This window comes from Bubalus kerabau, chromosome 2 (genome assembly GCF_029407905.1).
Source record: "Bubalus kerabau isolate K-KA32 ecotype Philippines breed swamp buffalo chromosome 2, PCC_UOA_SB_1v2, whole genome shotgun sequence".
Taxonomy (NCBI): Eukaryota; Metazoa; Chordata; class Mammalia; order Artiodactyla; family Bovidae; genus Bubalus; species Bubalus kerabau.
Genome location: NC_073625.1, coordinates 10,945,439 through 10,961,134, shown reverse-complemented (window position 1 = coordinate 10,961,134; position 15,696 = coordinate 10,945,439). Strand labels below are relative to the sequence as shown.

At 37.6% G+C, this 15,696-nt stretch overlaps 1 protein-coding gene across 1 annotated transcript in view; it reads right to left on the bottom strand.

Moving 5' to 3' along the window:
- LOC129644600 (disintegrin and metalloproteinase domain-containing protein 2) overlaps positions 1-15,696 on the bottom strand; it is a 100,556-nt gene that overhangs the window by 37,762 nt on the left and 47,098 nt on the right. Inside the window, exons 11-12 of the mRNA XM_055570151.1 lie at positions 7,626-7,762; positions 2,957-3,137 (exon numbers count right to left, since the gene is read on the bottom strand). Of these exons, the coding sequence (XP_055426126.1) occupies positions 2,957-3,137; positions 7,626-7,762 (318 nt within the window). The remainder of the gene's footprint in view (positions 1-2,956; positions 3,138-7,625; positions 7,763-15,696) is intronic.

The following is a 15,696-nucleotide window of genomic DNA, read 5'->3' as shown; positions in this document are numbered from 1 at the left end:
GAACACAACACTATAAATCAGCTATACACTATCAACTTTTTTTTAATTAAAAAAAGTGAAATAAAATTAAAAAGCTAAGAAATTGAGATTTTTGGCTCTTATAACAAAGTTATTTCACAAGATGTGAAATAAACATGTTATGATTTTAAAAGTTGATTAGTTCTTAGTCAATTTTTATGAATCTACTCTATTTTGATGTCTTTACCTTTTAAAGGATATTCAAAGTTTGCTTATAATTATCTAAGGATGAAGAGATACAAAATGATATTTCTGAACTTAGTTGAAATTATCACCTTTAATTGTTCATCCATATGTATTACTGTCTTGTTTTATGTTATAATTCATCTGTAACTGGTGGTTCTGTGTTTTAAAATTTCATTTTTAGAGTTAATAAAAAGCAACTGATAGGAAATAAGGATGGAGAGAGAGAAGACAGACACACAGGCGCATGCGCGCTCGCGCACACACACACACACACACACACACGCACATTTTTAAATACCTGGGGTTTTGAAATAGAGTTAATTGGGCAAAAATTTTCAATAAGTTACAAAAAATAAATCATGGATTTTAGTAGTCTTATATGGGTTATGGCATGATACTTCCTAGGGCACACAAAGTTTGCAGTATTTTCCAGAACTATTTTGCCTAATTAATGTCATTCCTATCTTTATGAGATTCCAGAGGGTAAAATTTTCTCAGGCAAGAATACTGGAGTGGGTTGCCATTTCCTTCTTCAGGGGATCTTCCTGATCCAGGGATCCAACCTGCATCTGTTGCATTGGCAGGTGGATTCTTTACCTCTGTGCTACCTGGGAAGCCCCAGGAAAACTGGACAGATGCATGTAAATCAATGAAGTTAGACCACTCCTCCACACCATACACAAAAAGAAACTTAAAATGGCTTAAATAAAAGACACAACATCATAAATCTCCTAGAAGAGAACATAGGCAAAAAATTCTCTGGCATAAATCATAGCAATGTTAGGTCAGTCTCCCAAGGCAATAGAGATAAAAGCAAAAATAAATAAATGGGACCTAATCAAACTTCCAAGTTTTTGCACCACAAAGGAAACAAACTAAGTCAAAAGACAACTAGCAGACTGTGAGAAAGTATTTACAAATGATGCAACTGACAAGAGCTTAATTTCCAAAATATACAAACTGCTTGTACAACTCAACAACAGAAAAGCAATAAACTCAATTGAAAAATGGGCAGAAGACATAAATAGACATTTCCCCAAAGAAGACATACAGATGGCCAATAGACACATGAAAAGATACTCAACATCATTAGTTATTAGAGAAATGCAAATCAACACTATAGTGTGATATTACCTCACACGTTCAGAAAGGCCATCATTAAAAAAAACAAAACTCTATAAATAACATGCTGGAGAGGGTTTGGAGAAAAAGGAACCCTTCCACATTGTTGGTGGGATTGTAAGTTAGTGCAGCCACTACAGAAAACATCATAAAGATTCCTGAAAAACTGAAAATATAGTTGCTCTATGATCCAGCATTCCCACTCCTGAGCACATATCTGGAAAAACTATCATTTAAAATTAAAACTATCACTAAACTATCGTTTAAATATATCATGAATTCCTATATTCACAGCAATGCTATTCACAGTAGCCAAGACATGGAAACCACCTAAATGTCCATCAACAGATGCATGGATAAAGACAATGTGGTACATATACACAATGAAATACTACTACTCAGTCATAAAAAATAATGAAATAATGCCATTTACAGCAACATGTTTTGACCTAGAGATTATCATACCAAATGAAGTAAGTCAGAAAGGGAAAGACAAATGCCATGTGATATCACTTATATGTGGAATCTAAAATATTACACAAATGAACTGATCTATGAAACTGAAAGAGACACACAGAACAGAGGACAGGGGTGTGGTTGCCAAGGGTTCTGGGTGGAGGAGGAATGAGTTTGGAGTTTGCGTTAGCAGATGCAAACTATTACATTATAGAATGGATAAATAATGAGGTCCATGGGTCTCCCACATTATAGGCAGACTTCACTATCTGAGCCACCAAGGAAGCCCCATTGTATAGCACAGGAAACTAGATTCAGTACCCTATAATAAACTATAATGGAAAAGAATATAATAAAGAATGCATTTACATACACACATATATAAAACGAATAACTGTGCTGTACAACAGTAGTTAACACAACATTGTAAATCAGATATACTTCAACAGTTGTTTTCATAAAGAGTTCTATGTTTAGAAACTGTAATTTGCAGCTCCACAAGCCAATCATGTTATTGTTTTAGTCGCTAAGTCATGTCTGACTCTGCGACCCCTGGCCTCCAGGCTCCTCTGCCCATGGGATTTCCCAGGCAAGAATACTGGCATGGGTTGCCATTTCCTTCTCCACGGGATCTTCCCAATCCACTGATCTCACCCGAGACTCCTGCCATGTCTCTCCTGCATTGCAGATGGATTCTCTACAACTGAACCACCAGGGAAGCCCAAATAATATATATATATATATATATATATATATATATATATATATATAATATATATATACACATATACATATATATATATATATATATAACTTTGCTGTACAACAGAAGTTAACACAACATTGTAAATCAGCTATACTGCAATAAAAATAAAACTTTTTACAAAAAAGAAATACTAAGGAAGTGTATACACAAGAGGGGAAGCATAAACCTTGGTCAATTCAGCTAAAGGATTAAGACCCTGAAAATCATCAGTATGAATAATCTACAAACTGCTGAATTCACATATAAAAATATATGTGTAGTCATTAATTTAATATAATCCCAATATGCATTCTTAAGGCTTTTGTTAAAAAGCAAGTTTGATAAATTAGGTGAAATAGCAGTATTATACTATAAAATTAATACTTTTTGGTGTAATTCTGGTATACAGTTTTCCAAATTTGTACCAACCTGCTTATTGCCACAGTCACATTGTTCTCCCTCTTCAACTTTTCCGTTACCACAAACTGCACTTTTGTATGTTGGATCTAAACGTGGCTGGTTTTGAAGACACTGGGACTTTGGCTTTGAAATAAAACGTAAAAAATCTTCCACACTGCAGTTACTAAAGAACTTCACACCACTGGAATGACTAAAAACACATCGACATTACATTTTTATGTAACCATTGCTTCCTGAAAATTGCTTAGCCTCAGATACAAGTCTATAATTTAACAATAAATATAGCTAATATAAAATTACTGAATTTTAAGGTAATGGGCTCAAACCTTAGTTATGTGGATTATTACACAAAAATGTTATTCACATGAGTATCATGAAAAAAATTAGAGAATTTTGGACAAACTGCCAATGTTTTTATTTTTTTGTGGTTGCTCCCAGATGGAACATGCTCTTTTAGTCATATTAACCACAAATAAGAGATATATTATTATATTGACAACAATTCAGATAACTTCTATCTAAATGCTAGAAAACAAAAGGAGAAAAGTTGATAGAACTTGAATATTACTGAGAAGCAGGCAGTGCCAGATGTTTATTTTGTGTGAACTGGCCTATAGAGGGCACACTTTCTGACAATGAAAGCAATGTTGTCATTAGAAAGAGATGGCCAATCATAATTACACCCAACTGGATAATTTATTTGCAGCTTGAACCTTTCACAGATTAGCTGGATGTTCTCATTCTCCTGTCTCCCGTTTTTCCTTGATAATAGAACTTCTGATTTTCAGCTGAATACATGACTTCCCTGTATGATACCTACATTTCCCTTTTGTAAACCATAGGAGCAGACCACTGGCCTTAAAATGAAACCATGAATTTAAGTTACATGAAGTAATGTTTACAGCCATGCTTTTTATCTGCACCTTTATTGTACTGGCAAGAGGCCTCAGTTCCTGGCCATATGGCTCTCTATAGAAAGTTACTCAAGGGTCCTCATGATATTGCACCTACCTCCAACCCGAGTGCCTGATCAAAGAGAGAACACAGAGAAATTTGCAAACTTTTAAATTATATAATCTTGAAAGTCACACACCATCATTTCTACCAAGGTCTATTTGATGAAATCAAGTCACCAAATCCAACCCACGTTCAATAGAGGGAAATCAAACTCTACACGTGTATACCTGTGGCGGATTCATGTTGATGTATGGCAAAACCAATATAATATTTTAAAGTAATCAACCTCCGCCAGTCCAGGTTCGATGCACGATACTGGATGCTTGGGGCTGGTGCACTGGGATGACCCAGAGGGATGGTATGGGGAGGGAAGAGGGAGGAGGGTTCAGGATGGGGAACACATGTATACCTGTGGCAGATTCATTTTGATATTTGGCAAAACTAATACAATTATGTAAAGTTTAAAAATAAAATAAAATTAAAAAAATAAATAAATAAAATAAAGAAAAAAAAAATAAATTTATTAAAAAAAAATAAAACGTTCATGTTAAAGTGCCTCTGAAAAAAAAAAGATGAATAAATTTTGAAAATGTACAACAATGTCATTGCAATTAACAGTACAACATTTTACACTTGAAATGTGGTAAGAGAGTAGAATTTAATTATTTTCAACATGAAGAAAAAAGAGAAGAAAATGATAAGACATGAAGTAATTGATATGCTAATTATCTTGATTGTGATTATAAAAAAAATAAAGACACAAAGTTCCTAGTTCCTAAAATTTCAAAGAAAGTCAAAATTTCAGGCATATCATGTAGCACATCTGAGTTGCTGGAGACACAGACTGTATAAACCATGGACTATTGATTGGAAGTCCCCAGAAAAATTACAGTCTTTTAAAAAAAATCAGTGTGTGACATGTATTTTCTATGGATTATAGAAACAAAGTAACACGTTAAACTCCTTAAGTTTTGCTATTTAATAAGCCACATTTTAAGGTTAAGACTGAGTACAACTGCCTCAGAAAGGCATGTGTTCAGCCAGGATAGGACTCAGTTCTATGTAAATCACTGAATGTGATTTTGCCAAAAGTCATTAAACACCAGTAATTCTAGGACATGTTTCCCATCAATTTAAAGACTACCAACAAATCTTTTTCAAATATGCTGTTTACTCAGATTTTCCTTTAAATAGTGATAGATTTTTCACATCAATTTTTTGCCAGTCAATAATGATCAAAATGGTCATGTACGGATGTGAGAGTTGGACTATAAAGAAAGCTTTTGAACTGTGTGAGGTGTTGGAGAAGACTTTTGAAAGTCCCTTGGACTGCAAGGAGAGCAAACCAATCAATCCTAAAGGAAACCAGTCCTGAATATTCATTGGATCGACTTATGCTAAAGCTGAAGCTCCAATACTTTGGCAACCTGATGGCAAAGAGCTGACTCTTTTGAAAAGACCCTAATTCTGGGAAAGATTGAAGGCAGAAGGAGAAGGGGATGATAGAGGATGAGATGGTTGGATGGGATCACCAATGCTATGGACATGAGTTTGAGTAAGCTCTGGGAGTTGGTGATAGATAAGGAAGCCTGGCGTGCTGCAGTTCATGGGGTGGCAGAGTCAGACATGACTGAGCGACTGAACTGATCAAAATGAATGTGTCCTCCAAAATTTCACAATCATGCTATTAAAATGATGCAATACATTGAAAGATAAGATTAACAAACATTTTTTTGCAAGATTGTAATTTTTCAAGTTAAGCTTTTTAAAAAAGCTTTCCACAGATGCATGGTTTCTATATGTGTATTAATAATTTCACCAATTTTATACAGGCCATCATTTTATATTTTTAAGTAAAATGTCTATTTTTTCCTATCTACACAAGAATCAAAGTTCTATTATGTCAAAAAATTAATGAAAAAATTTCAATACTCATTACTACTGCAAATTAAAGTTTGTTGATTAAGTTGTTTTGGGAGAGAAATTGGAAGGTGAAAAAAGGCAAAATATTTGAGATAATATAGAAGAAATTAAATGTATTGTTAATTAAAATGATGTATTGTTGGGTTTACAGCCCAAGAAAAAAAGGATAAAAGTCTGGCTTCAGTCACTGATTGGATGGTGGTTTCCCTAAATCTCCTGACTATTTGGTCCTAACTCTATAAAATCTCATAGCATATTCTAAGAATATTGAGGATAATAACAAAGAATTCACTAGGCCTTTGAGGCACATTAAGTACTGCAAAGGGCCTTCTCTAGTGACAAAGAAAAAGCCAAACCTGTGTCTTCTGCATTGCAGGTGGATTCTCTACCACTGAGCTTCCAGAGAAGCCCCTGCTTATATTATCCATCAGTTTTTTGTAGGTTGTCCACTTTTTTCCATTTAAGCCCCTAGCATATTCAGTTCAGTTCAGTTCAGTCGCTCAGTCGTGTCCGACTCTTTGCGACCCCATGAATTGCAGCACGCCAGGCCTCCCTGTCCATCACCAACTCCCGGAGTTCACTCAAACTCATGTCCATCGAGTTGGTGATGCCATCCAGCCATCTCATCCTCTGTCGTCCCCTTCTCCTCCTGCCCCCAAATCCCTCCCAGCATCAGGGTCTTTTCCAATGAGTCAACTCTTCACATGAGGTGGTCAAAGTATTGGAGTTTCAGTTTTAGCATCAGTCCTTCCAATGAACACCCAGGCTAGCATATTAATCATAGTTAAACTCTCAGTCTAATAATTGCAAAATCTTTGCCATATCTGAACCAAGTTCTCATGCCTGCTTTTTCTCATGCTTTCTCATGCTCTGCTTTTCCTTGACCTTAGTTTGACTTGTAACTTTGTGTTGAAAGCTGGACTTGTGGTAGATGTCAGAGGCTTCAGATTCTTCAGGTGTCTTCTGTTGTCTCCCTATTGTCTATGGGTTTTACCAGTAACTCGATCTAAAATGGAGTCTGTGTCTGGCAGCTCTCATGGTGTAATGTATGGCTTTTCTACCAAAGCCCTGTGCACGTGGTGGTGAGGTGGTGAAAAGCATCTTTGAAATCAGTAGATGTCAAAATTTCAGGCTGAGCCAGGTAGAATGAAGAAGATTCATGTTAAAAGGCCTTACTAAGTCATTCTTGTATAATCACAAGTCTGTATTTGGCTTATCAAATCATGCATTAAGCTATAAAATCATGCAAGAAACAAAGTGATGAATGTAAAGCGTGACCTACCTCTACATTTATCATTTTGTTACTTGCTTGATTTTATAGCTTAATTCATTATTTGATAAGCCAGAAATGGCAAGTAGGTCACATAGGGGGCTTCCCTGGTGGTTCAGATGGTAAAGAATCCGCCTGCAATGTGGGAGAGCTGGGTTCAGTCCCAGGGTTGGGAAGATGCTCCGGAGGAGGGCATAGAAACCCACTCCAGTATTCCTGCCCGGAGAATCCCCATGGACAGAGCAGCCTGGTGGGCTGCAGTCCATGGGGTCACAAAGAGACGGACATGACTGAGTGACTAAGCACATAGGTCACATGTGAGAAAGTGTGACATTAGATTACAAGAAATACTGAGAGATGCATGCAGCAGGGGCATTGGATTATATATTTTGATTTGGGATCAGTGACCACAATTTATATTTGACTATTAATAATTATTTTGATAGCAGAGATTTCATAAACAAAATACACAAAGCTTGTTTTCACATAAACTATGTATGTAAAGCATATAAAAATGAAGCATCTTACACAGCTGCTGGGTTCATTATGCAGACCTCTCCTGGGCAATGGCATTTGTTAATGTCATCATAAGGTATTCCCATACTAAGGCTCAATAATTGAGCTATTATAACGGCAAGTGATTCCAGGCTTATGGTGCTGGAGTGCTGGGAAAAAAAAACACACACTTATACATTCACATATATGAAGTATAATGTAATTATTAGAAATAGTCACATGATGAAATGCAATTGAGACATCAAATATGTCAATCACAGAAGGTATCATTATCAATATAAGGGAAAATAAAAAAAGCAAAATGTGAAATTTTACCAAAATGCAAATGTATAGTTCATTTGTTGGCATCAGGCCAAGAAAATATTTATAGCAATAACTTGTTATTCATATATAACAATAGTGCAATGTTTTACTTTTAAAAGAAAGTCAAAAAAGACACCTACTTATATACACACAGTGCCAGTAATAAATGAATAGTGTTCATTTATAATTTAATTATTAAGAGATAATATTTTATATGATGTTTCACACATTTTCAAAAATCATAAATTAACCCTTATATTAATTTAGATTATGGTAATAATGACTCTTGCTTTTTTTTTCTTGCTTTTTCTTGCCTTTTTTCCTTTTTTTTTTTTTTTAAGAATAGCAAATAAAAGCAGAAAAAAAAGAAAGAGTCATTTTTACCATAGTCTAAATTAGCAAGAGAGTTTCAAAAAAACATCTGCTTTTGCTTTATTGACTACACCAAAGCATTTGACTGTGTGGATCACAACAAACTGTGGAAAATTCTTAAAGAGGTGGGAACACCAGATTACCTGACCTGCCTTCTGAGAAATCTGTATGCAGGTCAAGAAGCAACAGTTAGAAATGGACATGGAACAACAGACTGGTTCCAAATTGGGAAAGGAGTACGTCAAGGCTGTATATTGTCACCCTGTTTAACTCATATACAGAGTACATCATGTGAAATGCTGGGCTAGATGAAGCACAAGCTGGAATCAAGATTGCCGGGAGAAATATCAATAACCTTAGATACACAGATGACACCACCCTTATGGCAGAAAGCAAAGAAGAGCCTTTTGATGAAAGTGAAAGAGGAGAGTGAAAAAGTTGGCTTAAAGCTCAACATTCAGAAAACGAAGATCATGGCATATGGTCCCATCACTTCATGGCAGATAGATGGGGAAACAGTGAAAACAGTGAGAAACTTAATTTTCTTGGCCTCCAAAATCACTGCAGATGTGACTGCAGCCATGAAATGAAAAGACGCTTACTCCTTGGAAGAAAAGTTATGACCAACCTAGACAGCATATTAAGAAGAATAGTTTGCCAACAAAAGTCCATTTAGTCAAAGCTAGTTTTCCCAGTAGTCATGTATGGTTGTGAGAGTTGGACCATAAAGAAATTTGAGAGCTGAAGAATTGATGCTTTTTTTAAATATAAATTTATTTATTTTAATTAGAGGCTAATTGCTTTACAATATTGTATTGATTTTGCCGTACATCAACATGAATCCACCACAGGTATACACGCGTTCCCCATCCTGAGTGTCCCCTCTCTCCTCCCTCCCTGTACCATCCCTCTGGGTCATCCCAGTGCACCAGCCCCAAGCATCCAGTATCATGCATTGAACCTGGACTGGCAATTCGTTTCATATATGATATTATACATGTTTCAATGCCATTCTCCCAAATCATCCCACCCTCTCCCTCTCCCACAGAGTCCAAAAGACTGTTCTATACATCTGTGTCTCTTTTGCTGTCTCGCATACAGGGTTATCGTTACCATCTTTCTAAATTCCATATATATGCGTTATATACTATATTGGTGTTTTTCTTTCTGGCTTACTTCACTCTGTATAATAGGCTCCAGTTTCATCCACCTCATTAGAACTGATTCAAATGTATTCTTGTTAATGGCTGAGTAATACTCCATTGTGTATATGTACCACAGCTTTCTTATCCATTCATCTGCTGATGGACATCTAGGTTGCTTCCATGTCCTGGCTATTATAAACGGTGCTGCGATGAACATTGGGGTACACATGTCTCTTTCAATTCTGGTTTCCGTGGTGTGTATGATGCTTTTGAACTGTGTTGTTGGAGTAACTCTTGAGCGGCCATTGGACAGTAAGGGGATCTAACCAGTTAATCCTACAGTAAATCAGTCCTGAATATTCATCTGGAGGACTGATGTTGAAGTTGAAACTCCAATACTTCGGCCATCTGATGTGAAGAACTGACTCATTGGAAAATATCCTGACGCTGGGAAAGGTTAAAGGCAGGAGGAGAAGGGGGCAACAGAGGATGAGATAGTTAGATGGCATGATTGACTTGATGGACATGAGTTTAAGCAAGTTCTGGGAGCTGGTGATGGACAGGGATGCCTGGCATGCTGCAGTCCATGGGGTCACAAAGAGTCGGACATGACTGAGCAACTGAACTGAATAATGAATGAAAATAAGAATACTGACCTTCCACAGTTTTTTAAACTTTATTTTAAAAATAAAATAAGGGAGAGAGGGAGAGAGGGCCAGGGAATAGGAGGAGAGAAGGGGACGAGGAATGATTGATGCTGTGGGGAAGAAAATGAAGGATTCTGCTAAATTTCAAAGATATAAATAATAGGATATTATAAAAATACAATAATAAGACACTTTTATTAGCATAGTTTTCAGACTTTCTAGGTTTCAGGATAATGTAGAAAATGCCTGTAATCTCTCACTCAGTATATCTTTACAATTGTTTCTTTTTCTCTTGTTTCCCATTAGCATTTATAGCTCAGTAAGATGGAAATAACAACATCCAAACCATCTCACTTTAGTTATTTATGTGTGTGTGTTAGTCATTCAGTGATGTCTGACTCTTCAGGATCCCATGGACTGTGGCCCACAAGGCTCCTCTGTCCATGGGATTCTCCAGGCAAGAATACTGGGGTGGGTTGCTGTTCCCTTCTCCAAGTTATTTGTAAAACTTGGAGAAATAATAAAATAAAAATCCCAATATGCAATACTCTTTTATTCTTTATCTTCTGATTAGTGCATATGTTCTGGTCTCTGCTTTCCTTGTACGATAGAGTCAAAGACATGGTTTCACATTTGAGATGACATTTCGTTATATTTCCTTTCTGATAATTTTACTTCTATTAGTCAGCTTGTGTTGCCCTCAGAAACATTATAGAATGAGTATCTTCCTAAAGTTGCTCAAGATGCCAGTGGATTTAGTTTCTTGTAAGGTCTCTCTCCTGGTTTCTGGAGGGCTGTCCCCTTCTCTTCCCACAAAGACACCAATCCTATTGGATTAGGTGCCCAGGCTTATGACCTCCTTTAACCTTAGTTACCCCTTAAAGGCCCCTTCTCCAAATACAGCTGCATTGGGGGTTAGGGTTTCAGTATATGAATTTTAGGGGGACACAGGCTATAACAGAGTAGCATGAAAACCCTGAAACCTGTAGAGACTGGAGTATGAGACTTTTCTAAAGGATACTGTTATGATTAATTCTATGGTAAAATAAACAGAAATAAAGTCATGGAAAAAGAAAAATTATATTTAGCATTACACAGATATATAGAACAGTCTTTTGGACTCTGTGGGAGAGGGAGAGGGTGGGATGATTTGGGAGAATGGCATTGAAACATGTATAATATCATATAAGAAACAAATCGCCAGTCTAGGTTCAAGGCAGGATACAGGATGCTTGGGGCTGGTGCACTGGGATGACCCAGAGGGATGGTATGGGGAGGGAGGTGGGAAGGGGGTTCAGGATTGGAAACATGTGTACACCCGTGGTGGATTCATGTTGATGTATGGCAAAACCAATACAATATTGTAAAGTAAAAAAAAAAAAAATACTTATTAGAAAAGATTTACAACTAAGCAGACTTGTTTCTTTTAGTGAGTAATATCTGCTTAGGGCAATAGTTTTCAGATAAGAATAGCATCTGGGTAATATTCCATTGTGTGTATGTACCACAACTTTCCTGTCAATTTATCTGCCAATGGACATCTAGATTGCTTCCAATCCTAGCTATTGTTAATAGTGCTGCAATGAATATTGAGGTACATGTGTCTTTTTCAGTTCTGGTTTCCTCAGGGTATATGCCCAGTAGTGGGACTGGGGTGGATGGACTTGGGTTCTATTATACAGAATCAAGTAAGTCAGAAAGAGAAAGACAAATACCATATATTAACACATATATATGCAATCTAGAAAGATGGTACTGACGATCCTATGTGCAGAGCAGCAAAGGAGACACAGACATAAAGAACAGACTTTTGGATTCCGTGGGAGAAGGAGAGGGTGGGATGACTTGAGAGAATAGCTTTGAAATATATACATTACCATATGTAAAATAGATAACCAGTGTGAGTTTGATTGGAGGAGAAGGGGATGACAGAGGATGAGATGGTTGGATGGCATCACCGACTTGATGGACATGAGTTTGAGCAAACTCTGGGAGTTGGTGTTGGACAGGGAAGCCTGGCATGCTACAGTCCATGGGGTTGCAAAGAGTCGGACATGACTGAGCGAATAAACTGAACTGAACTGTGAGTTTGATGTATCAAGCAGGACACCCAAAGCTGGTGCTCTGTGACAACCTGGACGGATAGGGTGGGGAGGGAGGTGGATGGGGATTCAGGAGGGAGGGAACACAAGTATACCTATGGCTACCAGTCCATTCTAAAGGAGATCAGCCCTGGGTGTTCTTTGGAAGGAATGATACTAAAGCTGAAACTCCAGTACTTTGGCCACCTCATGTGAAGAGTTGACTCATTGGAAAAGTCTCTGATGCTGGGAGGGATTCGGGGCAGGAGGAGAAGGGGACGACAGAGGATGAGATGGCTGGATGGCATCACTAACTTGATGGACGTGAGTTTGAGTGAACTCCGGGAGATGGTGATGGACAGGGAGGCCTGGCGTGCTGCAATTCATGGGGTCGCAAAGAGTCGGACATGACTGAGCGACTGAACTGAACTGAATGCTTATTGATGTATGGCAGAACTAACACAAAATTGTAAAGTAACTATCCTTCAGCTAAAATATTAAAAAAAAGAACAGCATCTGACATCTGTTATAGCCTTGTTTGTGGCTTCTTTTGCCCAATATACATGTTTTGAGACTCAACAATGGTAAATATAACAATACTTCTTTTTATTGCTTATAGTATATGAAGCATTATATGAAGCAATAAAAAACATGTTTATCAATTTCATGGATAACCAATATTGTTAAGATGTCAGTCTCCCTCAAATCGACCTAAAGATTCAATTCAAAACCAGTGTCCAAGCAGTTTTTCTTGAAATTGACAAGCTGATTTTAAAAGAGAAAGTCAGCAAACCTAGAAAAGCTAAATTAGTCTGAAGAGGCAGTAGTAGGGTTCACACTATCATTTTTTATAATTTGCCATAAAACTACAGCAAGTTTTATTTATATTGAGACAAGGAGGTGTTGGAGAAAGGAAAGACATAAAGCGGTCTATCTATCTATCATCTATTCATCATCTCTATCATGCACATATCTTTTAATGTTTAAGTATATATTTATACTTAAGTACTAGCCATTGTATTAATCAGACTTCTTTTGAGAAATAAAACCAATAGCATACATATAATAATGAATATCATATATGAAGAGGTTTATAATAAGGAATTGGTTCAGACAAATATAAAGACTGGCAATCCAAACCTTCAGTGTGAGCTGGAAGCCTGGAGACACAGGAGAGCTGATGGCACAGGTGGAGCCTGAAGGCACTCTGATGATAAATTTCTTCTTGCTTGAAGGGGATGGTCTTTTTCTTCTATTCAGGCCTTCAACTGATTGGATGAGGCCAACCCACATTGTGGAGGGCAAGGTGCTTTACTCAGATTTCACTGATTTAAATATTAATCTAATCAAACCTCTCCAAAGTGACATAAAATTAAGCACCACAAAAATTTCTCAAACTAGAGGTTGAGGTTCCAAATGTAACTTTTCTTTTGCCTTTCCACTTCCCCTCTGCCTCCAAGGCCAGGTGCATCACTTCCCTCTACCTAGTTTTTAAAGAAAAGTCTTAAGCATAATCATAGATGTTTCCATCATTCATGGTATGTATCTAGTAAGTTAGCAAGCCCTATATGTTCTGCTTTCGTGATATATACCAGATAAAAATTACTTCTCATGAATCCAAGAATAAGACACTAGCTAATATCTCAGATGACCATTATATCTACTACTGTGGGCAGGAATCCCTTAGAAGAAATGGAGTAGCCATCATGGTCAACAAAAGAGTCCATAATGCAGTACTTGGATGCAATCTCAAAAATGACAGAATGATCTCTGTTCGTTTCCAAGGCAAACCATTCAATATCACAGTAATCCAAGTCTATGCCCAGACCAGTAACGCTGAAGAAGCTGAAGTTGAACAGTTCTATGAAGACCTACAAGACCTTCTAGAACTAGGGACTGGAATGCAAAAGTAGGAAGTCAAGAAACACCTGGTGTAACAGGCAAATTTGGCCTTGGAGTACAGAATGAAGCAGGGCAAAGGCTAATAGAGTTCTGCCAAGAGAACGCACTGGTCATAGCAAACACCCTCTTCCAACAACACAAGAGAAGACTCCACACATAGACATCACCAGATGGTCGACACCAAAATCAGATTGATTATATTCTTTGCAGCCAAAGATGGAGAAGCTCTATACAGTCAGCAAAAACAAGACCGGGAGCTGACTGTGGCTCAGATCATGAACTCGTTATTGCCAAATTCAGACTTAAATTGAAGAAAGTAGGGAAAACCACTAGACCATTCAGTTCAGTTCAGCCGCTCTGTCACGTCTGACTCTTTGCGACCCCGTGAATCACAGCACGCTAGGCCTCCCTGTTCATCACCAACTCCCAGAGTTCACTCAAACTCACGTCCATTGAGTCAGTGATGCCATCCAGACATCTCATCCTCTGTCGTCCCCTTCTCCTCCTGCCCCCAATCCCTCCCAGCATCAGAGTCTTTTCCATTGAGTCAATTCTTCACATGAGGTGGCCAAAATACTGGACTTTCAGCTTTAGCATCATTCCTTCCAAAGAACACCCAGGACTAATCTCCTTCAGAATGGACTGGTTGGATCTCCTTGCAGTCCAAGGGACTCTCAAGAGTCTTCTCCAACACCACAGTTCAAAAGCATCAATTCTTCAGCACTCAGCTTTCTTCACAGTCCAACTCTCACATCCATGCATGACCACTGGAAAAACCATAGCCTTGACTAGACAGACCTTTGTTGGCAAAGTAATGTCTCTGCTTTTCAACATGCTATCTAGGTTGGTCATAACTTCTCTTCCAAGGAGTAAGTGTCTTTTAATTTCATGGCTGCAGTCACCATCTTTGGTGATTTTGGAGCCCCCCAAAATAAAGTCTGACACTGTTTCCACTGTTTCCCCATCTATTTCCCATGAAGTGATAGGACCAGATGCCATGATCTTCATTTTCTGAATGTGAGCTTTAAGCCAACTTTTTCACTCTCCTCTTTCACTTTCATCAAGAGGCTTTTTAGTTCCTCTTCACTTTCTGCCATAAGGGTGGTGTCATCTGCATATCTGAGGTTATTGATATTTCTCCCGGCAATCTTGATTCCAGCTTGTGCTTCATCCAGTCCAGTGTTTCTCATGATGTACTCTGCATATAAGTTAAATAAGAAGGGTGACAATATACAGCCTTGACGTACTCCTTTTCCTATTCAGAACCAGTCTGTTCCATGTCCAGTTCTAACCGTTGCTTCCTAACCTGCATACAGGTTTCTCAAGAGGCAGGTCAGGTGGTCTGGTATTCCCATCTCCTTCAGAATTTTCCACAGTTTGTTGTGATCCACACAGTCAAAGGCTTTGGCATAGTCAATAAAGGAGAAATAGAAGTTTTTCTGGAACTCTCTTGCTTTTTCGATGATCCAATGGATGTTGGCAATTTGATCTCTGGTTCCTCTGCCTTTTCTAAAACCAGCTTGAACTTCTGGAAGTTCGTGGTTCATGTTTACTTAGCCATAATAAACTATAGAAAGTTAATTGCATATTAATCTAAATAGAATCTCATTTATACATCTTAGCCAAGTAAATT